Source organism: Poecilia formosa, unplaced genomic scaffold (genome assembly GCF_000485575.1).
Source record: "Poecilia formosa unplaced genomic scaffold, Poecilia_formosa-5.1.2 Scaffold504, whole genome shotgun sequence".
NCBI lineage: Eukaryota > Metazoa > Chordata > Actinopteri > Cyprinodontiformes > Poeciliidae > Poecilia > Poecilia formosa.
In genome coordinates, this window is record NW_006800443.1 from 204,899 (window position 1) to 232,802 (window position 27,904).

The 27,904-nt window shown below is 36.5% G+C and overlaps 1 protein-coding gene and 2 long non-coding RNA genes across 3 annotated transcripts; all 3 read right to left on the reverse strand.

Moving 5' to 3' along the window:
• Positions 1–6,582: 6,582 nt before the first annotated feature.
• On the reverse strand, positions 6,583–15,986 carry LOC103156849 (paired box protein Pax-6-like). Its single transcript, XM_007579040.2, has 8 exons — positions 15,638–15,986; positions 14,790–14,982; positions 13,490–13,690; positions 10,134–10,216; positions 9,715–9,871; positions 9,341–9,414; positions 7,564–7,696; positions 6,583–7,468 (listed from the first exon to the last, which is right to left on the reverse strand). The coding sequence occupies exons 1-8, from the start codon at positions 15,968–15,970 to the stop codon at positions 7,368–7,370; spliced, it is 1,275 nt and encodes a 424-aa protein (XP_007579102.2). The 5' UTR covers positions 15,971–15,986; the 3' UTR covers positions 6,583–7,367.
• A 5,653-nt stretch (positions 15,987–21,639) lies between these two features.
• Positions 21,640–21,994, reverse strand: LOC107834016 (uncharacterized). Its single transcript, XR_001659800.1, has 2 exons — positions 21,930–21,994; positions 21,640–21,837 (listed from the first exon to the last, which is right to left on the reverse strand). It is a non-coding gene; the product is annotated as an uncharacterized LOC107834016 (long non-coding RNA).
• A 3,734-nt stretch (positions 21,995–25,728) lies between these two features.
• On the reverse strand, positions 25,729–26,083 carry LOC107834017 (uncharacterized). The gene is made up of 2 exons (XR_001659801.1): positions 26,019–26,083; positions 25,729–25,926 (listed from the first exon to the last, which is right to left on the reverse strand). It is a non-coding gene; the product is annotated as an uncharacterized LOC107834017 (long non-coding RNA).
• Between the last annotated feature and the right edge of the window lie 1,821 nt (positions 26,084–27,904).

Consider the following 27,904-nt stretch of genomic DNA (forward strand, 5'->3'; position numbering starts at 1 on the left):
TAGGCACAGCCAAGATACTGCGCAGAACCCTCAAGCTCCCAGGCCTCTGGTAGAGGACCCGAGCTCAGAGGATGAAAGAGACCACCCGCGGAGGGTGAGAAGGGAATTTTTTTATATATAAGTTACATACTTCAGCTTTAATTCGTATAACTCCTCCAGAAAATCCAGTTCAGTTGCTTTCAGAGGATTCATAAAAAGTCCAGATGCATTTAATTACATCCATTCCTGAGCCGGGAATAAGAGAACCGAGCCACAACTGAAGATGCCAATAAATGCTTGTATTTAAACACAAACCACAGATGAAAACTGCTTAGAAAGAACCAGAATATTAAGTTTGATTTAATAGTTTTGACAATGACACATTAAAAGAGTTTAACATTTAAAGTAATTATAAAGATTACTTTCTAAAACTATGATATTATAGTGTGATTGCTGTGTTGCCATAGTTACCATCTGACGCCAGGAATTAAACTTTGTCTTTGTGTTTGAGCTTCAGTTTGTCAGCAAATACATCTGAGCCAATAATTATCTCTGATTACTTTAAGCTCCGCCCCCTTTCCCAGAATAAGTGTCCATTGTGTTTTTGTAAATATTTAGTTTTTTTAATATTATAAGTACAATTATTATATTTTAAAATCATTCAATCAAGCTAAATCAATCAAGTTTATTTGTGTAGCACATTTCAGAAACAAGGTTCATAAAAACATCATACAGTCACATTTTACATTTTGTCTCGTTTTGTCATCAAAATAATCAATACACATCAATCAATATTTATCTTCAATCACACATCATTGATTTTTTTTCTATTTAAATTTATTTAACTCAAACTAAATAAATTAAAATTAAACTGATTTATTTTCCAACTTGATCAGGTTTGGTCTCTGAAACCTATTTAGAAGATAATACAACAAAAATGTAATGCAGTTTAGCCTCAAAATGCCGACTCGTTCCTTTTTCCTCCTGAGTCAAGCAGCTCTTCCAGTCTGGTTCTCCGCTCTCCTCCGTTCCGTTCCCATGAGCGACTCTTCAGGAACGCTTTGAGGAAGTTCCCCGCTGTCCACACGGGCTTCAACAAAGACATGATTACATGTTGAGGGTCAAAGGTGATAGGTCTCAGCAGTTCTGACATCAGATGAGGAATCAAAGGAATCCATTCTCTAATTCCGACAGTTTTCACACAAAAGTCTCTCAGATGAGGTGGTAACAATTTATTTCTGTAAGTCCAGAGGTCAACTGCACTGTGACACCATTATGCTCAGCAGAAAACAGTCTGAACAAACGTCCTTTTCTGACAGAGTTTAACGTTTTCTGAAGATGGGATGTTTCTGGACATAGAAGTGTAAATTAAATCCTGTCAAAAGTTCATTATAAACCTCAGTATTATGCTTCCTTGAACAGGTTAGTATAGGTCTGTAGGCTTTACAAAACATGTTCCATGTTTTTTGAACAAAATCATTTTTATATAATGAGATTTCAGTCTGCTCAGTTCTGCCTATTGTGTTTTAGAGTGCCTTGTCACTTTAAATCCAAATAAGCTGCTGCTGGCCGCGCCCCCAACTCAACATTTACACTCGCATGTAAAAATGTCTGCAAACTGATATGCAATTATACAACCATACATCTTTGAAAAGCAGAAGTGGAGGCTCCTTCAAAACCAGCAAAAATCCAGAAAGTGGTTTCTGGATCGTAAGTCAATAACAAAACACTTTGTCTTTTCCAGCAGCCATTGCACAGCAAATACAGCGGTAAAACCAGCTGACCAAACATGCTGGAACTCCGCCGGGGTTTCTAAGTAAAGGTGCAGTGACCGTTGATCAAGACTCAACACATGTGAGGTTTTTGAAACGGCTCACAAAACACAAAACCACAAAACATTAACTTATGGTTGGGTGTTTTTTAGAAGCAGTAAAAACTCAAAGAGAAGTATAAAACTGTGAATTTTACATAAAATGTCCCTTTTAAAAATGTAAGCATAATTTGGAAAAAATGTGCCTCCCACACATATATTCCTCTTTACATTTGAGAAATACTGTATTATCAGTTCTAAAAAGGTTAAACTGGATCTTGGATAAAATCTGATCATAAAATCTCAACTTTAACTCAGTGAAAAGAACATAATTAGCATTAAAAATGTTTCTTTTTTGTCATTCTCACATTTTAACAGGAAATAATTCTCCCTTTATTCTGTACAGATGCAGATGATGCTGCATTGAGCCGAAGTGCTCTGGCATTTCCTGTCTCCTCTTAGAGTCTCATTATGTTTGCAGGTCAGCGTCTTTATTCTGATGTTGACTCACTGCAAACCATCCATAGTATTATCTTTCCATCCTCCTCCCCCTTCCACTTCCTCCTCTCTTCTTGTCTTTAATTTCTGTTCATCCCCCAGGACTAACATGAGTCATGCCATTAGCACATAGTGCAGAGCTGCTAATGGCTGTCCAGTTTCCGTCATGTCTAGTTTTTATTTCTGCCCCGTGGAAAAATAAACGCGTTTTTTTAGCTGCTCAGTGTGTCCCAGTGTCACATTGATGTAACAAATTGGGCAACAAAGCAACAGGCCTGTGAGCCCAGCTTGTTCTCCATCTTTGTTCTTCTGTTAGGTGTATATTCAATCCACCTTATTGATTTCTTCAAAGCTCAGGGAGCAGACAGCAGCTGCAACATGACACCACTACTTTATGTCATACTCAATGAAACTGTTTTTAAGCACTTAGCCATTTACATATTCAGCAGATACAGCCATGATTTATTAGGGGATATTTCTTCCATCATCCAAAATCTAATATTTATTAGTTTTTTGAAGTGTTGTGCTCTTAACTGAAAATATTGGATTTTAAATGTTTCCCAGTTTTATTTGTCATTTGGTTGCCAGATTGAACACACCAGATTTTGGAGAGTTGAGTTCCTTATTTAAGACACAAAAATGATCAATTTCAACCTTAAAATGGTCAAAGACATATAAAATCATTAATTTGGTTTTACTATTTTAGAAATTGCTGTTTGTTTCTATCAGAATACATTGAAAAAACACAAAACTTCACAAAGTATGTTTGGTCTAGTTTCAAGTGCAAATATCCTACTACACTTGAAATAAAACAAAACTTACAAGTAATTTTTCAGCAAGATGTAGAAGCTTCTTTTAAGTTAATATGTCTTGAATTTTGTTAAAACATGCTTGTTCCACTGGAAGATAATTTCACTTTTAACAAAACGTTTTTACCATATTAAAAGTGAAATAATATAATCTGCCACTGCCACTAGTACTTTTTAAAATTAATATTCATGAATAATAGACTTAGAACAAGCTCCTACATCATGCTGAAAAGTTACTTTTAAGTTAGAGTTTTCATATTTCAAGTGTAGTAAGATGTTTGAACTAGAAACGAGACAGGCCTTGTACATATTTATTTAGGAGAAGTTTTTTTCTTCTCACATTTACTCTATGAATGGCAGCTTTTAGTTTATGATAAGCATGGGTATTTACCAAATTATTGTTTACTCCCAGTTTCAAATCTACAATGCATATCATGTCTGCATGTAAACATGACCAGAACTCTACACACACAGGCTCCGTTCACACTGCGGTCGGAAGTGACCCAATTCTGATTCTTCTTCTTCTTCTTGTGACATGTATGTGGTCACTATGACCGTCTAAACAACTCAGATCAGGTTTTTTTATTATTATTCTGAATGCGATCCAGGCCATTTGGATATCCGATAGTATCCGATCTTTTCAAACATAACCGGAGTCTGTATAGCCATGTCGCATTGATCCGACATGAACGTCGTCATTGATACTCGACAAACGTCACTATTCTGCACCCTGATACGCACCATCAGGACGAAAAACAACCACCATGGTGGACGATAACGAGGATTAAGTTGTTAATGTGCTGCTTCGGTCGGACAACTACTTCAAAATCGTAAGCTATGCTACACCATTAGCATCTATGTTTACTTCCGCAAACACTGAGCTCTTCTTTTTTATGAGGGTTGGCGAAACACTGAGCACGCTCTCTATTTGCAACGTTATTGCACCCTCAACTGCACATGCGTTACACACTGGAGAACACATACAGGTCGCATGTTTGGAAGTGTGAATGACCACGGCAAAAAAAAAAAAAAAATCCGATTTGACAAACAGTCAGAATTGGGTCACTTCAGGCTGCAGTGTGAACGGAGCCTAAGTTTTACTTTGAAAGTCATTTTTTTGCAATGATTTGTCTTTGCAGAGAGAGCACACTGGTTTTGATCACAGTTGTTTTAGCTGATTTTTTTTTGTATTACTCTTATTTTATGAGGTGATGATTTAAAAAAAAAGCAATGGATGAACATTAAACAAACCACATATTCAGGTAAGATCACATTTTTTATTCTATCTTAGAAACGATTTTAATATTTAATCATCTGTTAAGACTTGTGCTGAGTAAAATATACCACAAATGCACATAAGTGTATGACACACCATTTTATTTTCATTAAAGGGATCCAAGGCCTTCACAAAAAGGGGTTGACTCTTGGTAGCTATAGAGTACTAACACAACACGTGACAACAATGAAACCTCAACACAAATGACCCGTGAGAACAAGTGAAAACACAAATAAATAGGAGATTTTAAGGACATTTCATATGAGTTGCATCAACAGAACCAGAGGAAAAAAAGTGAGCAGAGCCTAAATCTCTGTAAAAGTACAATAAAGGCTTCTGTATAATATTTGATTTGTTTCTGAGTAGCTGATTGTCTCTATAGCGCCATCTTTTGGTCATGCACAGCTGGTTCAAGTCTGTAGTAGTTTTACATTTTCTCCTCCACCTCCTATTGTTTCTTTGAAATGCTTGCATTTCAGTTTGACGTGCAAGAATTTCTGATTGTCCCTTGCTGAAGAAAAAGTGTCATTAGTGATGTATAAAACAGTTTAAAAGACTTTGTGAATCAGTTTTTAATCGCTTTACAAGCTGCTACTGTCCTTTTTAACTGACCTGATAAAAATATTCCCCAAATTAATATCAAATATAGAAGAAATTTGCTGCAGATTTCATGTTTCAGGGCTAAACCTATAACAGAATGGCAATATTGTTATTTCTGATAAATTGTTGTGTGTTTTAAGGATGATTGGAGCCCAGATCATGCTACATTCTTTCCTCTAATGACGCTTTGCAGTCTTCCACAGTTACGTTCTTCCCCCACAGATGTCTGTACAAAAATATGCAGCCTCAGTGCAGTCAGGATAGGCAGGATTTACACTTTTTATGGTAGATTTTTAAAGTTTTAAGTACAAGTGATTGCCATAAGCGAGTCTAAAATCTTCACAGTAGTCTCACAGCTTAGGGAACAAGCTAGTTTATCACAATGTGGTTAAGCTGCTCAAGTAACAAGAGACAGTGGTTACACTTCACAATACACCTGAAATATGCTGGTATTTACCTGGGATGAGTGATCTGTGTGTGCGGCACAGCCTCACACTTTCCTCAGATTCAAATGTTTCAAAATTAGAATCAGTTTTTCTAAAAATAAAAATCTAAACCTTGAGTTTTGAATTCATTCTTGAACATTTTAATTCTCCATTTATTTGTGGTTATAGATGATAGATGGATGGATTATCTGGGAGACCGACACAAGGTATTGCATAATTGTGATTTGGAACAAAAATCACTGCAAAAACACAAAATCTTACCCAATAATTTTTGTAAGACAAAATTAACTTGCAAGTAACTTTTCAGTGAGATATACCAACTTGATTGGTTCCTTAATATTGATGAAAAAATAATAGTTCAATTATCAGATCATTTAACTTATAACATCACATTTTTCCCATTTATAAGTGAAATAATCTGCCAGTGTTACAAAACCTTTTTCATCAGTATCAAAGAATTATTGGCTTAAAACAAGCCTTTATATTTTGCTGAAAAGTCACTTATCAGTTTGTTTTATTTGAAATGTACAAAGATATTTGTTCTAGAAACTGGACCAAAAATACTTAAATAAAACTTTGTGTTTTTGCAGTGATGGTGCTAAACACTTTTTAGAAATAAAATCCTGAAAATTCAGGCCATCAACAACTGTCCTTGAGAAATGTAATTAAAACATTTCAATTAAAGCATTTTTCTATGCACAATCTGCAACACAACTGTCTTTAGTGCAGTTTGGTTCATTTATCCTGTGGGAAAAATGTGTAAACAATGAAGGAGATGGCACTGCTTTATGAATTTCCTCATATTCATGGAAAAGAATTAACCCTGCAAAACATGGTGTTGGCAGCATAATGCTGTGGGGGTTGGATGGAGTGCAATGTTGGAGAAAAACCAACCTGAAAAAGACTTGAAACAACCATCAACATCATGTGCGGGAATGGCCTACTCAAAGGCTGGATGCAAAACAAAAGAGAATTTCAAACAAGACTTCCAAATAAGAGTTAATAAACGCTTGCTTGAATTATTTCTCTAGAAATTTGGAAGAGACGCACCACAAAAATCTAACTGCAACAAAAGTAGGTTCTACAAAGTCCTGACTCAGAGAGACTAAATACAAATGCCTGCCACACTGTGCAGATTTTGAAATGTAAGACATTTGAATTTTAAATCTTCTCTTCATACTACTTTGATGAAGGCAATTGTGCTTTCTGGTTTTTATTGAGTGGTGTCAGAGTAAAAGGGGTCTCAATACAGGTGCAGACCAGCAATGGAGGATTTTCTTCCATTTCACAATCATGCAGTACCTGTTTTGGTTTATAACATAAAATCCCAGTAAAACACAAAAAACCTTATGGATCCGACAAAGAATAAGGGCCATAATTTAAATAAATAAACAAATAAACAAACAAATAAATAAATAAAATTATGGAAATAAAGTGATAAAATTATGAGAATTAAAACATATGAGAATAAAGTCAACAACAAAGTTATAGAATTATAACTATTCTCAAAATATGACTTTATTCTTGCATCATTTCAACTCTATTTTTATTCTCGTACGTGTTTACTACTGTAATATTATAACTGTAATTTTTTCCCTTAGCGTGGCCGTGTTGCTCCATCGTAGTAATAATCTGAGAAATTCAAAGGGTGTGAATACTTCTTTGGTCCTGTTTTTTCAGCTCTCCTGTAAATTGGTGAACCCGTTCAGAAACGACACCGGACCCAGCAGAGTACTGTGAAGTGCAACCAAAGCTGCTTTTGGTTGATTCTGTAAACATTTAATGCATTTCGGGGTCTTCAACCCTCCAAGGCTCCTCTACAGCTCCGACCTGCGCTTCCTTTAAACATGGATGCTAATCTTGCTACGATGACACGACCTTTACATGCCCTTTCTCCTCTTCCTCCTCATTTCCTCTTCTTCTTCTGTCCATCAGCATTCGCCTGGAGCTCACTGTAATCTGGCCCAGTACTGCCCCAGGTTCTGACTCATGCTCTGCGGCTCGGTTCCTGGGACCTGGACTGGCACCGAAACGCCGGGTGATATGAGCCCTGAGCGGGAGAAGAGAGGGAAACACCACGGTTCTGATTTCAGCAAACAGAGGGAACTGGAAGAGAAAAATGAGACATTTCTACCAAACACCCACCTGTGTTGGAGCTGGCTGAGGGCGGAGTCTGCAGGTGAGGGGAGGAGTACGCCGACGAGTCGAAGCTGCGCGGCGCAGAGGGCGACGGAGGCAACATGCAGGAGTACGAGGAGGCCGACTGGGGAGGAATAGACTGAGAGCGACGAAAGAGAGGGGAAAAAATCAGTTTTAGAGAACGAAGCATCAAGACCAGGGGGGTTCAAAGTGGGGGTCGGGGGCCATTTGTAGCCCTTGAAATGATTTTGTTTGCACCTCAGGTCAAGAAGGGTAAAAAACAATTGATGGCCGAAATGATTTGGAAATGATCAGTTTTTCTTTCAATAAGTCTGAAGCCCCTTTTCATGTTTTGGATCTTTAAAGCTGCAGCATTTAACTTTGATAAAAACATATGTTTTGTTGAAATTGTCTTTATGTTGTGACAGTTTAATATTTGACAGATAATCTGTGAAAAGATCCACATCCTCCACCTCCTTCCTGAGTTGCTATTGCTAGCTGAAGAAATGCAACAATCAGAGCCAGGAGGCGGGGCTTAGTGCTGTCAATCAATCTCATGTTCTCCCTGCTGAATGTGCTGGATGTTGGAGAAACAACTTACCTTTACAGGAAAACCATTTATCCTCTGTCACTGCTAACTAGCCTTAGTATTCCCAACATGGTGTGCTAGCTGCAGTGTAGCCACATGGAGGGTGATTGACAGCACTAAGACCCTCCTCCTGCCTCTGATTGGTTGTTTCTAAATAACACTGGCAGAAGGCAGATCTTTTCATAGATTATTTATCTCATAACAAACAGTCACAGCATGGTGACAGTTTTAATAAAAATGTAAAAAAATATATTGTTTTAACAAAGTTACATACTGCAGTTTTAATTACCCACAGATTTTATAAAAAAAAAGATTGTTTACTTTTGAGCAGGTAAAACCAAAAGACAAAAAAATAATAAATCAAATCACAGAAAACTAATTTTGTATTTTTAATTCAATGTCAAATGTCAATGTCAAATTTATTTATTCAATACATTTTGTGACACACCAATAGTTTAGATTTTTCAGTTTTGGCCCCCAAAGCAACAGCACTGATCAAGACAGTCGCAAACAGATAAAGCTATGCTGGAGTTTCACCACTAGGAGGAGCTAGAGGTGTGTAAAACAGCGTGTAGATCAGCGGGAGTCTGAATCATTCCTAATCATGTGTGTTATGCTTTAATAATTGAATGGAAATGATCATTTATGTCTAATCTACATGTATGTACTGCATTACACTGAAAAGTAGGATTTCTACCTTTCTTTTTTTCATATTTAAGCAGAACCAAACATTATTTTTATATTATTGTGCAGACGTTTCCTTCAGGAACATTTGTAACAACGTTCCACTCGCTGTAAGAGAACGAGCTACACATTTAATATCCAAATAAAGAACTGACTTAAAATAAGTCAACAATGTCTGCATTAGAAAACTGGCTCAGATAAGGGTTTCTCTGCAATGAGAGTATGGAAGAGGATTAGGGTCACCAAAAATAAAAAAATTATAATTCTGACTTTACTTTCAGAATTCGGACTTTTAATTCACAATTTTAACTTTAATTTCTGACATTTTTCTCAGAAATCTGACATTAATTTCTCACGTTAATTTCAAAATTTAGTTAATCTCAGAATTCTGACTCGAATCTCATAATTCTTTTTTGTTTTGGCCCTAATCCTCTTCCGCAGCAGAGACGTGGCTCGGACTGTGACGTGGTCTGGAAGGTGTTGATGAATGATGAGTGTTGAATGTCCAACCTGGACTCCAGATGAGAAGACAGACAGCGAGCTGTAGCTGGGCAGCGACGGCTCCGTCTGACTCAACATGGACCCTGCAGAGACAGAGATGGTGGTGAGCACACACACACACACACACACACACACACACACACACACACACACACACGCATGCGCACGCACGCACACACACACTCACACACTTAGACTCACTGAAACCATCTCGAGGTGGAAATATTTAATACGTTTGCACTTTAATGGAGAACCCCTGATGCTTTGCAGGAGCCGCTGTGAGGATTGTAATTATAAACTACTGAAATATTCCAGCCTTCGGATGTTTAAATCATGTGCAGCAGATGCAGACGGCTGCTCCGATGTGACGGTCTGGGCTTTACCTGAGCTGCTGCCGTGCTGCTGATGGTAGACGGACGTGTTGAAGGAGGTGCTGAGCGGCGCCTGGCTCTGGGAGCAGGAGGTGACGCTGCCCGACCTCCTCTGGTTACGCAGCTTCTCCTCCCTCCTCCACTTGGCTCTCCGGTTGGAAAACCACACCTGACAGTCAGACTCCAGTCAGACTCCAAACAAATTCACTTTTTCCTCAGAAATCTGACTTTAATCTCAGGAGACTAACGTCAGAATACTGAGAAAAAAAATCAAAGTTATGAGAAAAGGTTGGAATTCTGACTCTAATTTTTGAAAAAAAAAAATTTCTCAGAATTTTGACTTTAATCTCAGAACTCCAACTTAAATTTCTGACTTTAATCTCCAGTCCGCTCTTCAGGTCATCTGCTGGAATCCGTCCTGATTTGCTCACCTGTATCCGGGCCTCAGGTAAATCGATCTTGTTCGCCAGCCTCTCCCTTGCGAAAACATCTGGGTAATGTGTCCTTTCAAACTCTGTGGAGGATACATAACATCAAACACGCAGCACAATAAGGAAAACACAGGACTACTAGACAGCAGTTCACCCTGAAGCTTCAGATGAAGTTCATCAGAACTCAAAGTTATAATGAAAAAGAGGCTAATTTTAACAGACTGTGCTCTATGTCGAGTATTAGCATTTCTAATTATGTTTTACAGGAACCTTAAATTCAGGAAGTTAAGCTTCTATGCTTAAAACCCGTTTTGAAATATTTATCTGTTGCACTTTGTGTAAATTATTCATCCACGTGGAACACGCACAAATTTAAACTGAAAGGATTCAAGTTGAGAAGCTGCCTTAGCATTTTATTTCAAAGCAGAGCTGCTTTAAGCTAAACAGCAGAGAAGTCCACTTTGATTTTAATCTCATCAAAACTGGTTTCAGGTTGAATTTGGTGAGATAAACCAGCGTTACACTGCAAAAACACAAAACATTACCAAGCAATTTTGGTCTAGTTTCTGGTGCAAATATATTAGTTCACTTGAAATGAGACAAAAATAAATTACAAGTCAATAATTCCTTAATATTGATGAAAGCGTAGTAGTTCCACTGTTAGATTATTTCACTAAATATCTTGTTAAAATATAAATAATCTGCCAATGGAACAAATACTAATTAATCAATATTAAGGAGATATTTACATAAAACAAGCACCTAGTGCTTGCTTAAAAGTTACTTTTAAGAAAAAAGACAAAGCTAAGATATTTATACTAGAAACTAAAGATGCCTATTAAGATCTTGTGATTTTGCAGCGTACTAAATTAGAAACTAAGTCTGGGTATGAGTGAACTCTGTCCTTCGCCGCTGCAGTCAGGCTTTAGGTTCATTATTGCTCAGCAGATGGTTAATTTCTGTTGTTGACAAGTCAAAACGTGAACAAGCCCCACCCTGTCAGCAGCCGGCTGAGTCAACGTCCTGATCCCCAAGTTTTCAGGTCTACGTCCACAGAAAGCTGCAAACTTCACACTTCAAAACCGATCACTTAAAACCCAAACCTCTGCAAATACTTAGAGAATAAGTAGACATGTTCCAACACTGCAAAAAGAAAATCTTAACAAATAACTTTACAGCAAGACATACAAGCTTGTTGTAAGGAAATAATTCCTTAATATTGATGAACAAGTACTGCTTATGAAATAGGAAAACATAAGTAAAATATTCTGCCAGTGGAATCAGTGCATTTTTAAAACAATATTCACAAATTATTGACTCAAAACAAGCTACCATATCCTGTTAAAAAAGATATTTGTAAGATAGTTTTGTCTTCATTCAAGTGTACTAAGATATTTGCACTATAAATTATACTTGGTAATATTTTGAGTTTTTGTTGCAGTTTCAAAACCAGTAACAGTCTAAAGTTGTCTTACCGAGTTTCTCAGGCCATATCAACGTACGGTGCCCCTTCCCCACCTGTTGCTGTGCACTGGTGCTGACAGTGCACAATAATCAAGATAGTCAAACAATAGGTTGACTGTCTTGGTCAAACATATAAAAAACGATTTGGATGTTTCTGTCGCCAAAAACACAAACAGTTATGGTTTGGAGAGTAAAAATTATGCATTTTTCTGTAACAGCTGCCATCTGTTATGAACAATATAACAGATTTTTTTTGTTTTCTTTCTATAAAATGGACGAATAACTAGAGTTGGTAGTCAACCTATTACTTTTGTCAGTTTCTTTATGATTGTACTTGTGCAGAGTTATCAAATAAATTTGTATTTTAGTACATTTATGTCTCCGTTTAAAAAAATGAAGCGTTTTAGTCATTTCAAAACTGTTTTTCTGTATTAGATCCGTATCAGCCAATACAAAACCTCAGTTATCTGTATCAGAAGTAAATACAGTGTATCCATGTTTTCACTTCCGAAATAAAAAAATCACAAATTACTCATAATTTCTTGCTTGATGGTGCAGAAAGTGATTTTGCATTCTTTTTTTATTTTTATTTTTTGTTTGTTTGTTTAAAGCAGACAAATAATGAATTCAGTTACAATGAAGCTGTTTTAAAACCACTATAAAACTAGAGCAGGGCTGTGCTGCCTGCTACTGAGCACTGCTAGTCAGCTGGCTAATCAAAAGGTCATTTTCTTCCCTTATAAAGAGGATACATTTGGCAATATTCAGGTTTTGCATTACATCTTTTGTGTAGAAAAAGTAAAATTCCAAAAGGAAGGTATAGCATTAAGTTAAGCCAATATACCCAACAATTCACTTTTTTGACTTCCGATACTGATATCGATATCTGAGGTTTAGTATTGGCTGATATTGATACAATACAGAAAAACCACTGAATTTACTTAAATCATTTCCTTTTTTAACCACAGACATAAATCTACTGAATTACACGTTTATTTGACGACTCTGCACCAGTGCAGCACACGATCGTATTGCAAGCTTTGTAAAATATGTAAAAACAACTATTTTGTCCAGTTAGTTCAACTAGGAGTAAAAGAGCCAATGTAAAAATAAATACCAATAAATAAAATGAGACTGACAAAAACAATCGGTTGACTATCTTGGTCAAATATGTAAAAATAAACTGCAACAAACCTTTTCAATTGTTCAGAAAGAGCAGTTAGGAATTCTAAATAATATAAAATAAATAAAGAATAGATTTAGACTGAATAGATCTGCAATTATGGATCGGCTACATTATCACAATAACTCTTTTCAATATCAGTATCGGATCGGTGCATCTCTAATAATCATATCTCCACCAGAGTTTAAATTAAACCTGTGTGAGAAATTCCTCTAATTGGCTTCGTTTTAACTGGCGTCTGTGTTAACGCGCCATGTTTACTGCGCTTCGGCTGCGCGCTGAGGTCAGTGTACCTCATTACTGTCATCTGCACAGACTGACCGCAGTCATCGGTTTCTGCTCGGGCGCACAGTGGGCCCTGCCTCCTCATTTGGCCCCGGGGCCCTGCGCAGCCACATCCAGTCAGCGGTGGCTCCCTAATCCGGGGGCCGCAACCCGCTGCAGCAACGACGCGTTTTCTGCTGCTTTCCGCCGCTACGGGCCTTTTTGGAACAGAGCGGGAATATTTGCGGAGATAAGATAATGGATGATTTGCTTCCGGAAGTGGAGTTGTTTGGCCGCTGCAGGCGCCAATAAAGATCATGACCTGTCAAAATATGCAAACTGATTTTGTTTGTGGTACTGTATTAATCAGAAAGCCGTAAACCAGTTTGTTGTTGCTGCTGCGTCATGGCGCTGGTTTGAGCTTTGCGTGCGTTATCGCTCTGACCTTTCTCCAGAGCCTCGATCTGCTCCTGCGTGAAGCTGGTCCGGTTCCTCTGCAGCTTCCTCTTGAGCTGCAGCCTCAGCTGAGACTCCTCGCCTTCGTCCCGCTCCACGGGGACTCCTCCTCCTCCTCCTCTGCCAGCGCCTCCTCCCCCCGCCTCTCCCCCCATGCTGCCCTCTGTGTCCAGCATGCAGCCCTCGGACACTGCCAGCAAGCAGAGGAAAAACACACACGGAGAAATTTATTTAAAAGAAATGTTGCTTTTTAGGGCTGCAGCAGGGGTGGTTGCTAAATAAATGATGCCCCGGGCGAGCCCCGCTTTCTGGCCCCCATGTCACACACACAGCCAATTTTACAAAAAACAAATGTTTTTACAGTGTATCTTATTTGAGTCAGCCATCCACTTTAACAGATATTTTTAATGTAACATCTTGTGCTTAGCTAAAAGAATTTTCCATAGATTTACACAGACAGAGGCAGATCAATATGACCGATTATTAGAGTCACACTATAAAAAAAAATCAATACAAATACAAGAATAAAGTCATAAAATTATGAGATTAAAATCATAATCCAGCTTTATTCACACTTTATCGTCTTATTTAAACTTTATTCCTGAACTTTATTCTCATAATATTATTACCTTATTCTTATAATATTATATCTTTATTCTTGTAAGTTTATGAAATTATTCTCGTAACTTTAATTGTATTTATTTTTTCTTAATATAGTACTAAATACTGTAGAACAATGTGTAAGCAGCATAAAATAATGTAGTCCAAGACTGTATCTTGAATCTTCAGGCTGGCCTTCAAGATAGTAATAAATGCACCAAAAATACTGAAAAATTCTCAATTTTTATGTTTTTACAAGCAGAATAAAAATGTAAACAATCCAAACCTTTTGTTTTTAAGCATGTCTGGTTTCTGTGGAACAGTCCTCTTCAGGTTTGACAGGTTTAAATATTTAATATTTAATATTTTACATGTAAATGTTGCACAAACTGCATAAAAACATTCTTTAAATTGTATATATAACGCAGTGGGCGCCCACTCATTGACTAATCATGCATATAAGCAACAAAAAAAACTTATTCTGGATGCAAATGAGAAGCAACTTCTCTCACTCCCAGATGCACGTTGTAGCCCCGTAGGCCTTGGCGCCCTGGGTGGAGAGCCACATCTCCCATATCACAAACTACAGGCTCAGATTTGCTGGCTGTAAAAGTTAATGTGCTCTAAAATTCAACAGATCTGACCTTAACCAGCTGACATGCATCCATCCATCCTGGACGTCTCCTCACCTGCGCTGTGCTGCGTCTGAACGCCGGTGGGGTCATGGTACCAGTTGTTGGGCCCGCTCCAGTTGGAGCCACTCTGCAGGTTCAGCATGGTTAACTTCTCATACATACTACGGGCGTCCAGACCAGCATGGAGAGAAATAAAGGAACCCCCGTCCTCTGCGTGTGATCCCTTCCGTTTACTCCTGTCCGCCTCCTTGGATCTGTTTGGAAACGGCAGAAAGACGAAGAAGAAGACGGAGGAGGAGGAAGGAGGGGTTCGTATCGCATGAGTTCACACATGGTTGGCATTGTGGCGAATTAGCCTCATGATGACAGACATAAATGGAGTTAGTTACATGCTCGCTGTCGTAACGTGTGTGTGTGTGTGTGTGTGTGTGTTATACATTGCGGTGCTAGTATACCACGGGGAGAGGAGGTACATTAGAACCCACTCAGAGAGCCGTGACATTTGACTTGCTTTTAGCTCCGTTTGTGCAGAACTCAAGCTTGAATGCAATCAAAAATGAGCAAAGAAACACATAAAAGAAGGAATTTATGTGAGGAAAATAAACTTTCTTTGCAGACGTGCAGAAATGGAGCCACTGCATGAGTTGGAAAGCTTTAAAATCAGTGTTGTACAAGCAAGAAAAGGCTGTAAGTTAGGATGCATAACGCTTAAACACATAGTTGTTGCAAAATAAATGATTTTTTTTTTAAGTTATTTAAGAGTTCAACTGAAGCGAAAAAGTGTCAAAGGTCAATTTGGATTAATTTAGATTCAACAATTTCACAAATTTCAGAACTGGGTTAAGAAAATGATTCAGCATAAAACATTTAAAAGCTTAAAAGATTAATTTTCACCAACTTACCAAGTTGACCAGAGAGACGGACGCAGTCGTCCTGAGAGTTCCTCTCCTCCTCGGCGGACCTTTATTCCCCCAACGTCCGGCTTTGTTGACAACGCTGTGTGTGTGTGTGTTGCAAAGGAGAGTGCAGGGAGAAAGATGAAGAGAGTTGGACAGGGTGAGATAGAGTGAAAGAGGGAGGAGAGGGACGGAGGGATGGAGGGAGGTGGAAGGAGGGGGGCTCTGGAGAGAAATGCGTCTGCGGGCGCTCGTGTCCTCCGAGCGATGGGGAGAGAGAGGAAGAGGAAGAGAGGAAGGGAGAGGGAGCCACCGAGGGGTGACAAAGTGAGTCAACATCAGTGTCAAGTTTGAACTTAATGCCAGCGAGAGGAGGAGGGGGAAGGCTGGGAGAGAGGAGCATAAAGCACAGATAATGGAAAGATAGGGGATGATAAATAGATGATGGGGTTCAATTTTAGCCATAAATTACACATAAACACCGAGTCAAATCAGCAGGGAGGTATTTCCAGACCAGACTGCGTTGAATCGGGTCAAATCTTTAATTATTGGCTCATTTGTAGGAATTTTTCTCATTTCTTGGCCTTTAAATTATGAACATTTTGTGTTTTCTTTATCTCTGATAAAATGTGTGAGGATTTTTATTTTTTTCAATATTTCTGTGAATAATTGGATGTGGTGAGAATCAGTATGTACTTTAAATATTTTCAGAAATAAATGCAATAAATTAAATGTGCCTTTATCTCACCCATATCTTGAAATCTTACAATAAAGCAATACATTTTTAAAAAGAAAAAAAAAGATCATTTAAAAATATTTCTGATTAATTAATTAAAACATGTAACATTTTCTTGCAGGATAAAAATTACTTCAAATTTATTTCACAATCAAAATAATTTCATGATTTGAGGTTACCAAACAAAAAAACATTTTTTTTCCCACAATGGCAACAAACGGTTAATGTTTGATAATTAAAACATATTTAAGCTCTGAAGCTTTGAGGAAACGTCAGAAATACCAAGAAAGCGTCTAAGAAATAAGACAGAAACAATCCAAGGTGTTTTATTATAACACTGCAGCTTTAATAACAAAACCTAGTTTGGATAAAGGCCTTATGACGACACATTTTAATAAAAATCTGTTACAGCTGAAAGAAAAAGAAGATTTTTCTGCTTTGTGTTCATGCAGTGAAACATCTTCAAAACCAAGGTCTGGAAATCTACACCAGCAGGTGATTATCAATCATCAATCAATCAAATTTTATTTGTATAGCACATTTCAGCAGCAAGGCATTTCAAAGTGCTTTACATAATTAAAATAAAAACAGCATGTGAGAAAGAGTTTTAAAAAAAAAACATCATTAAAACGCAAACAGTGAGAAAGAGAAATAAAAAGCTGTCTCCAACCCTTTTGACTTTAGTCAAACGCCAACGATAAACGATTATCGAGAGTTTTAGACAAAAATCCGTCCATTAGCTTTGGGAAACTTGCTTGAAGGTAAAACTCGTTTGTCTTCCAGCCGGACCAGAACCTGGAGCTCATGTCTGAGGTTAGAGGAGGAAAACATGAGCAGTTTTAGCAGTAATGACCTACATCCACTGAGAGCAAACAGAGAGCTGGACTCTGAGTCCAAACACGCTCAGCAGCAGCCAAACAGAAACGACAGCACCTCGTTTTTTAGCTCAGGTTGGACGTTTTAAAGAACATCTTCAAATACGTGGTTGATTTCCCCTTATCTTTGAAAATACTGCAGGCTTAAACAGTTTCATTATTTCTGTTAAACACGTTTTCATTTGGTCACCAAAACATAAATATCATAGTGATACAAGTCTGATGATGAGAATGATTTTCGTTCGAATTTGTTGTAAATTAAAAAGTTGACCTGTGTTGAATTGGAGCGTTATTAAAATTTGATGAAGGTTTAGTGGTGCACTTTTCGTGAGGTCCAGATTATGATGGGGAGTGTAAACGGTTCGCTGGAGGGTTTTAAAAAGAGTCCGTTTCTGTTTTCACCCTAAAAACGACGTTTCAGCTGCAGCTGCAGCAGAAACAGTGAAAAAGTATCTGCATCCCTTCAGATCCTTCATATTTCGTCAGGCTACAGCAACTAACATTATAAAGCACATAACTGTGATGGTTTTTAAAAGTTTTCAACAATCTGAAAAGTGTGGTGTGCATTAATAATACATGAAAACAGAATAAACATAAGAATCAAATGATCAGTGCCTGGATAGTTGATTATCTAGAAAGCAGACATTTATGTTAGAAGATCATTTAAAGGCTTCCTGATATTTTATGCCAGTCGTGAGAAGAAGAAGAAGAAGAAGTTCTGACTGATTACGATAAATTTTATTCAGTGGCATCAGAGTAATAGGAGCTGAATGAACCACCAAATAATTATGTGGCTGTAATGTGAGAAAACAATAAAAGGTAAATTAAATGTTACATTTAATAATCTTCTGTCTACAGTTTGAAGATAACAACCGTCTGAAGTGCCTTCAGCCTGTAGATATATGGAGATTAAATTTAACACTAAAGGTATAAATGTTGATTTATCCCCATTAGTGTCGGTCTCAGGTAATCATAAACAAACTGTGGTGGAATACAGCACTGAAAACCTCCTGGTTATTCGTTTCTGAACTCTTCCTGGGTTAAAACATTAATATTGTTGTTTCTAAGTTATTATGAACTTGTCTTCTTTGCATTATTTAAGCTCTGCATGTTTTTCCTTATTTTCACCGTTTCTCATTTTCTGCAGATAAATAAAAAAAATTTGCGTTGAATTGACAATGCTGTGTAGTTCATAGAATAAAAGAACAATGTTCATTTTACTCAAACATATAAATATAAACAATAAAATAACAGACACTGGTCACAGCTGTGTAATTGTTCTATGTGCAATATGAATATTTTGGTGTATTTTTATTATTGTTTTCTTCTTTATGTCATGTAAATAACCACCTGGAGGGACAATAAACTTTTAATCCGATCACATATGTTTGTTTTGAAACATCAGAGAAAGGAGACGTGATGCGTTGTTGGATTTGTAAACCTGTTCTGCTTTTTTAGAGTCTTTTGTCCAACTGGACTCAGCAGCTTGTGAAGACGCAGCAACACTCCTGATTCTCCACAAACACTTTTTGTTCCAAACAGCAAACAAAAGGCTCCATCAGGGCCTTTCGGAGCAGCTTAAAGGATCCGTCCAGGAACTCCAGCCTGCCGACGGACACACACGGCCCGACGTGAGGTTTATGCGGTGACGCAGGTATGACGGTATGTACAGCACCGAGCCGAGCAGAAGCCGGGTTTAAATATATCTCCATGCAGCGGAAGGGAGAGATGGAAGATGGAGGCGGGAGAGGCAGAGGGGAGGAAAAAGAGAGTGAGGAGGAAGTATATGACTTTGGGGTGGGAGTAGGGGCCTGGGGATGGGGAGGGTGCCAGCTTGTTTTATTTCCGGTTGACAAGACTTTGCGCTCCCTTTCTCTCTGTCGCTCCCTCTCTCTTTCATACTCTGCTATTCTTTCTCTGCTGCCCCCTCCGCTCCCCCCTTCTCTGTTACTTTCCTGCGAGATGCGCCTTGGAGAAAAGAAAGGACATGACAAGTTCAAAGGTAAAAAGAACAGTGGTGGAAGATGCGTGCAGACACTCCACTTAAGCAAAGGAATTGCAATACTTGATTAAAAGTTTCTTGCTTGGCTACAAGTAAACATTGTGCAATACTTCCATCGGTTCATTTGGGATGCTTTTTCACGTAATGCTTTTGGGGTTATTTTGTGTTTAATTGATTGAAAGGAAACTTTCCCTGCTGTTGGAGGCTAATGACTTTTTAAAAAATATATTTATAAAACACTTTAAAACAGCCACAGCTGTTTTAAGCTACAAACATACAAATATTACACAAAAAGACCAAGAGTTAAACATGAAACAAACTAGGTCAAGTCGTGACCTGAGGGTCCAAAAAAGGTACGTAAGATTGAAGAAGCTCAGAGATTTGGTGGAGAAAGATCATTCAGACATTTAAAAGTGAAAATGAAATAAACTCTAAAATGCACAGGCAGGCAGTGGAGTGAGGCCAGATGTGATCAGAACAGTTCAGATCTGTTTATAAAACACCAAAATACAAGAAATTTCACCTAAACATCATCTATTTATGTCTAACTTCACTTCATATGAATTCTATTTCTCCTCAAATTAACTACATTCAGTCAAATGTGATGCTAATTTAAGGAAATACAATCAAAGAAAGTTGATCATTTAATCCCAAAAGATAAAATGAAGTTTTGAAAAAAATCCTATTTTTATTTTAGTTACTATCTTAGTTATCCTTGGCTGCCTCTCTAAGGAGGATGGCAGAAATGAATCAATAAAAATGAGAAGCAGCAACAAAATGTGAGCCAGAAGTTCAAGGCCTTCGATCAGAGGAGTCAAACTCCGGTCCTCCTGGGGAACCTGTTGGGTAATAACTACTTACATTTACTTGAGTGTGAAAAAATTTAATTTTAGGACTATTTTTACTACATTGTTCTTTGACTCATTTTATTATGAAGTATCTTTTCTCTTACTTGAGTAAAACGTCTGGATTTTCTACCCACTGAATGAAAAACAAACATGTTTTAACCAGAAATTCACCAAACACACACCTGCAGTTTTTGTTAAAGTTTCAAAAGTTTTTTATTGAAAAAAAAAATAGATGTTGTTATTTTTTGTACTCATATAAATTATTGTCATTTTTGTCCTAATCATACCAAAATTTCCACTTAACTTTACATTTTGGTTCATCTGATGATTTAATTTTTAAATATTAATTAAATATTAAATATGTTTTGATCAGTTACTCAGTACTTGAGTAAACATTTTACAAAACACCTGAGTCATTCCTTGGCGACTACTTTTTACTTATCCTTGAGTAAAAACATGTTGAAGTAGTTCTGCTGCTACCTGAGTGTAATGTTTCAGTTCTTTCTGATGCATTTGTTGATTCAAATGCTGAATTTCCTCTGCGTGTCGTCGGGTTCTGCAGGATTTATCATTTCAGGTGTGCAGAACCAAGAAAACATCTAAAATATGCACTAGGAAACTTTCAACACTTACACTTATGTCACAGTCATAAAAAAATATTGTAAATTATTTCTCTTTTACCTGGAGAACAAAAAAATAAAATGTAATATTAACGTCTACAGTCATTTAACTGTTTGGGTTTATTACTTTACATTTTTAAAATCTATAAAAGGTTTTTAGTTTATTCCCAGCAATGAAAATAAGATTTTTCTTCTACAAACTTTGCTTTAGTTAGACTTATTATGAGATCAAAATAAAATGATATTTGTTTTTTCTTCCCATTTATTATTTTTAAAAAATTGCAAAAAAGTGTCAGAGGGACAAACGTGCCATTCTTGAGTTGTGGCCACACAAAAATAACACAAAGGCCACGAATGGCCGCTCTTTGGACGCCCCTGCTCTGTGTACGGGTAAATCCAGGAAAAATGTGATTAAAAAAAAATCTCAACTACAATTATCACTGCTATAATCATTAATTATTAAATCAAGCAGCAGCGATGCCTCAGGAAAACATTTGGGATGAATTTGGACGTCCATGTTGTTGATTCTCATCCCAGTTTCTTCCCATTTTTCCCAGTTTGTAACCACATTTTGTATTTCTACCTTCCCATTTCATCTTCCTCTTCCTCCATTTCCCATCTGTAGTTAAATATCCATCCACTTAAACTGTATCAGCATATTCATTAATTATAAAGATAAATTGTCACAAAATTAGTGAAATCTCATATTTTAATGAAATTGTCAGTTTCTCCCATTTAAACCAGTTGAATTTTATGAATCAGATTAAAAATCCAGATCAAAACATCTCTAAGCTTCTGTTGTTCGATTTGTATTGGAGTCACATGAAAAACTTTTCCAAGTAGCGTAAAGAAGACTGGATTACATATTTCAGTGTGAAATTGGGTATGAAATGTCACTCTATGGAGTACAAATGATGCAAAATATTCTCCACAAGACATTTAATGAAATGATCAAAACTACAATGATTTGGCTCCAGTCTCTGGTAATAAAGTGAAAAATGTAAAATAATCTAAACCAGTGGTTCTCCAACATTTTTTTTTAATTATAAACGATTTTCAAACAGGACATGAAAAAAAAATGACAAAATTTGTTCTTGTCCACTGCAATGTTTGATTTGCTGAAGCCTGCAGATAGTTTTTTTACTGAGAAATAAAAAAAATCAAGTTTAAATAAGTAAAAGTTGAATTTACATGTGAACAAATCAAAAGTTTCTCACCAATCTCGTCCACAGAATCCAAGATGGCTGCCTTGCATCCAAAAGTTAACGGTAGCTTCTGTAAAACACATTAAATTTGCACATCTGATGAGTTGAATCTCATTAAATCTTTCCTTATATCCTCCTCTTTTACATAAACAGGTAAGTGCACAACTTTAAACCACAAAATGCAAAGGAACTGTTGTTAGCTGAATTGCTAACAGGGGTTAGCTTGCTCAGTGAGCACGTCAATAAGCAAATCCAACTGGTTTTCCAACCCATTTAGTTGGGTTTGGCTCTGTTACCAGAACCAAGTTACAGCTCATCTGTTCATGGACCCTTTAATCAAGCCTCGTTTAGAAAGGATGAAGAAAAACGGATCACTTCACCAATCAGAATCAAAGAAATGTCATTTTCAGACTGAATGTTTGAATCAAACTTTATCAGTAAAGCTCTTTTCATACAGTCAAATGTAACATAAAAAGCTTTGCGGGTTTATAAAAGCATTTAAAACCATAAATACAGACCGACAAAAACATAAATATCAAACATTGACATCTGATATTGTTACAAACATGACAGGACTCAAAAGTNAGTTCATAGAATAAAAGAACAATGTTCATTTTACTCAAACATATAAATATAAACAATAAAATAACAGACACTGGTCACAGCTGTGCAATTGTTCTATGTGCAATATGAATATTTTGGTGTATTTTTATTATCGTTTTGTTCTTTATGTCATGTAAATAACCACCTGGAGGGACAATAAACTTTTTATCCGATCACATATGTTTGTTTTGAAACATCAGAGAAAGGAGACGTGATGCGTTGTTGGATTTGTAAACCTGTTCTGCTTTTTTAGAGTCTTTTGTCCAACTGGACTCAGCAGCTTGTGAAGACGCAGCAACACTCCTGATTCTCCACAAACACTTTTTGTTCCAAACAGCAAACAAAAGGCTCCATCAGGGCCTTTCGGAGCAGCTTAAAGGATCCGTCCAGGAACTCCAGCCTGGCGACGGACACACACGGCCCGACGTGAGGTTTATGCGGTGACGCAGGTATGACGGTGTGTACAGCACCGAGCCGAGCAGAAGCCGGGTTTAAATATATCCCCATGCAGCGGAAGGGAGAGATGGAAGATGGAGGCGGGAGAGGCAGAGGGGAGGAAAAAGAGAGTGAGGAGGAAGTATATGACTTTGGGGTGGGAGTAGGGGCCTGGGGATGGGGAGGGTGCCAGCTTGTTTTATTTCCGGTTGACAAGACTTTGCGCTCCCTTTCTCTCTGTCGCTCCCTCTCTCTTTCATACTCTGCTATTCTTTCTCTGCTGCCCCCTCCGCTCCCCCCTTCTCTGTTACTTTCCTGCGAGATGCGCCTTGGAGAAAAGAAAGGACATGACAAGTTCAAAGGTAAAAAGAACAGTGGTGGAAGATGCGTGCAGACACTCCACTTAAGCAAAGGAATTGCAATACTTGATTAAAAGTTTCTTGCTTGGCTACAAGTAAACATTGTGCAATACTTCCATCGGTTCATTTGGGATGCTTTTTCACGTAATGCTTTTGGGGTTATTTTGTGTTTAATTGATTGAAAGGAAACTTTCCCTGCTGTTGGAGGCTAATGACTTTTTAAAAAATATATTTATAAAACACTTTAAAACAGCCACAGCTGTTTTAAGCTACAAACATACAAATATTACACAAAAAGACCAAGAGTTAAACATGAAACAAACTAGGTCAAGTCGTGACCTGAGGGTCCAAAAAAGGTACGTAAGATTGAAGAAGCTCAGAGATTTGGTGGAGAAAGATCATTCAGACATTTAAAAGTGAAAATGAAATAAACTCTAAAATGCACAGGCAGGCAGTGGAGTGAGGCCAGATGTGATCAGAACAGTTCAGATCTGTTTATAAAACACCAAAATACAAGAAATTTCACCTAAACATCATCTATTTATGTCTAACTTCACTTCATATGAATTCTATTTCTCCTCAAATTAACTACATTCAGTCAAATGTGATGCTAATTTAAGGAAATACAATCAAAGAAAGTTGATCATTTAATCCCAAAAGATAAAATGAAGTTTTGAAAAAAATCCTATTTTTATTTTAGTTACTATCTTAGTTATCCTTGGCTGCCTCTCTAAGGAGGATGGCAGATTGCTTTCGAACCAGAAATGAATCAATAAAAATGAGAAGCAGCAACAAAATGTGAGCCAGAAGTTCAAGGCCTTCGATCAGAGGAGTCAAACTCCGGTCCTCCTGGGGAACCTGTTGGGTAATAACTACTTACATTTACTTGAGTGTGAAAAAATTTAATTTTAGGACTATTTTTACTACATTGTTCTTTGACTCATTTTATTATGAAGTATCTTTTCTCTTACTTGAGTAAAACGTCTGGATTTTCTACCCACTGAATGAAAAACAAACATGTTTTAACCAGAAATTCACCAAACACACACCTGCAGTTTTTGTTAAAGTTTCAAAAGTTTTTTATTGAAAAAAAAAATAGATGTTGTTATTTTTTGTACTCATATAAATTATTGTCATTTTTGTCCTAATCATACCAAAATTTCCACTTAACTTTACATTTTGGTTCATCTGATGATTTAATTTTTAAATATTAATTAAATATTAAATATGTTTTGATCAGTTACTCAGTACTTGAGTAAACATTTTACAAAACACCTGAGTCATTCCTTGGCGACTACTTTTTACTTATCCTTGAGTAAAAACATGTTGAAGTAGTTCTGCTGCTACCTGAGTGTAATGTTTCAGTTCTTTCTGATGCATTTGTTGATTCAAATGCTGAATTTCCTCTGCGTGTCGTCGGGTTCTGCAGGATTTATCATTTCAGGTGTGCAGAACCAAGAAAACATCTAAAATATGCACTAGGAAACTTTCAACACTTACACTTATGTCACAGTCATAAAAAAATATTGTAAATTATTTCTCTTTTACCTGGAGAACAAAAAAATAAAATGTAATATTAACGTCTACAGTCATTTAACTGTTTGGGTTTATTACTTTACATTTTTAAAATCTATAAAAGGTTTTTAGTTTATTCCCAGCAATGAAAATAAGATTTTTCTTCTACAAACTTTGCTTTAGTTAGACTTATTATGAGATCAAAATAAAATGATATTTGTTTTTTCTTCCCATTTATTATTTTTAAAAAATTGCAAAAAAGTGTCAGAGGGACAAACGTGCCATTCTTGAGTTGTGGCCACACAAAAATAACACAAAGGCCACGAATGGCCGCTCTTTGGACGCCCCTGCTCTGTGTACGGGTAAATCCAGGAAAAATGTGATTAAAAAAAAATCTCAACTACAATTATCACTGCTATAATCATTAATTATTAAATCAAGCAGCAGCGATGCCTCAGGAAAACATTTGGGATGAATTTGGACGTCCATGTTGTTGATTCTCATCCCAGTTTCTTCCCATTTTTCCCAGTTTGTAACCACATTTTGTATTTCTACCTTCCCATTTCATCTTCATCTTCCTCCATTTCCCATCTGTAGTTAAATATCCATCCACTTAAACTGTATCAGCATATTCATTAATTATAAAGATAAATTGTCACAAAATTAGTGAAATCTCATATTTTAATGAAATTGTCAGTTTCTCCCATTTAAACCAGTTGAATTTTATGAATCAGATTAAAAATCCAGATCAAAACATCTCTAAGCTTCTGTTGTTCGATTTGTATTGGAGTCACATGAAAAACTTTTCCAAGTAGCGTAAAGAAGACTGGATTACATATTTCAGTGTGAAATTGGGTATGAAATGTCACTCTATGGAGTACAAATGATGCAAAATATTCTCCACAAGACATTTAATGAAATGATCAAAACTACAATGATTTGGCTCCAGTCTCTGGTAATAAAGTGAAAAATGTAAAATAATCTAAACCAGTGGTTCTCCAACATTTTTTTTTAATTATAAACGATTTTCAAACAGGACATGAAAAAAAAATGACAAAATTTGTTCTTGTCCACTGCAATGTTTGATTTGCTGAAGCCTGCAGATAGTTTTTTTACTGAGAAATAAAAAAAATCAAGTTTAAATAAGTAAAAGTTGAATTTACATGTGAACAAATCAAAAGTTTCTCACCAATCTCGTCCACAGAATCCAAGATGGCTGCCTTGCATCCAAAAGTTAACGGTAGCTTCTGTAAAACACATTAAATTTGCACATCTGATGAGTTGAATCTCATTAAATCTTTCCTTATATCCTCCTCTTTTACATAAACAGGTAAGTGCACAACTTTAAACCACAAAATGCAAAGGAACTGTTGTTAGCTGAATTGCTAACAGGGGTTAGCTTGCTCAGTGAGCACGTCAATAAGCAAATCCAACTGGTTTTCCAACCCATTTAGTTGGGTTTGGCTCTGTTACCAGAACCAAGTTACAGCTCATCTGTTCATGGACCCTTTAATCAAGCCTCGTTTAGAAAGGATGAAGAAAAACGGATCACTTCACCAATCAGAATCAAAGAAATGTCATTTTCAGACTGAATGTTTGAATCAAACTTTATCAGTAAAGCTCTTTTCATACAGTCAAATGTAACATAAAAAGCTTTGCGGGTTTATAAAAGCATTTAAAACCATAAATAGAGACCTATAAAAACATAAATATCAAACATTGACATCTGATATTGTTACAAACATGACAGGACTCAAAAGTCCTGTCGGCTATGAAAAATCTTACAAACACTCACAGTAACGAAAGACCAATGCAGGCAAACATTAATTACAACAGTCGAGACGAGCTGGACACTGACCATTGCTCTCCGTGGCTCCGTGGTTTATATTAAATAAACTGAAGTAATAATTTTATCTAGCAGTTAAAACGCTACAACAAAAAGATGCTAAAACTGTTAAACTAGAATTTAAATAAGATAATAAATCAAAGAGAATAATAAATATCTTAAACTGTTTGTTTTAAAAAGCAAAAAAACCAAAATATTTATGAATAAATATCCTGATATTGGATTTTTATTGGTTGCTGGGGTGTACTTAGTTTGGCTACATGTGGCTCTGGAGCAGAAAGCGGCTTTTTGACTTTACACAATGGAAATCTCTCAATAACTTTGGATAATAATTACAAAAGAACCAACTAATGATTTTAAATATAGTTATTAGAATAAATGCAGGTTTAAGCAGTTTTTCAGTTTAAAATTTTTCACAGAATAATAGCATTGCATTTCCACAAAAGTATCAGTAATGTTCTCAAACGTACATCGATTTGTTTGTTTTGTTTACATAATTTCGTACAAAATATGATCAAATGTATCCATCCTCTTTTTGCAAAGCTTTATGTTTTTCTTTATTTTAAAAGCTAAAAATAGAAATAAAATGATTTTCCTCTAAAAATGACAGTCGATATTCTAAACAAGTTTTATTTAATTGAATTCAATGCAAAACGGCTCATTGAATTTTAAGGATGTAAAAGATTTTTGCTCTATAAAAACTATGTGAACTCCAGTGTGTAACAGGGTGTACTTTTTATTTTTTTAACCCTTAATCTGCGAAAAAAAAAATGAAACTATGAGTTGGATTGATGCTGTTTGTCTTTTGGAAATATCCTGTGTGGTGATTTTATCAAATTTTATCCAATCAGACAAAGCTGTAAAAAAATACATTGTAAGACATTAAATAATAGTTTGGAAAAAAAATCTGGATTTCTGAGCATTAATGCCAGGAGATTAAAACCTCAGAGAAGGAAAATCCCTGTTTAAACATTTGAGTAATCAAACAAAACTTGAGGATGAGAAAAAGGATTAAAATTGTGACATTAATTTAACCATAAAATCAATAAACAATGTTTTATTGTAGCAGTCGGCTGTGTGTTTTAAGCTTTTGTTTTTCTTATTGTCTTTCAGTTGTTGGAATTTGGTTGAACCTATCTGATCCCTGTGCATGCCGAGCGGAGCAATGCATGTGTGTGTGTGTGTGTGTGACTTTGTGTGTGTGTGTTTGTGTGTGTGTGTGTGTGTGA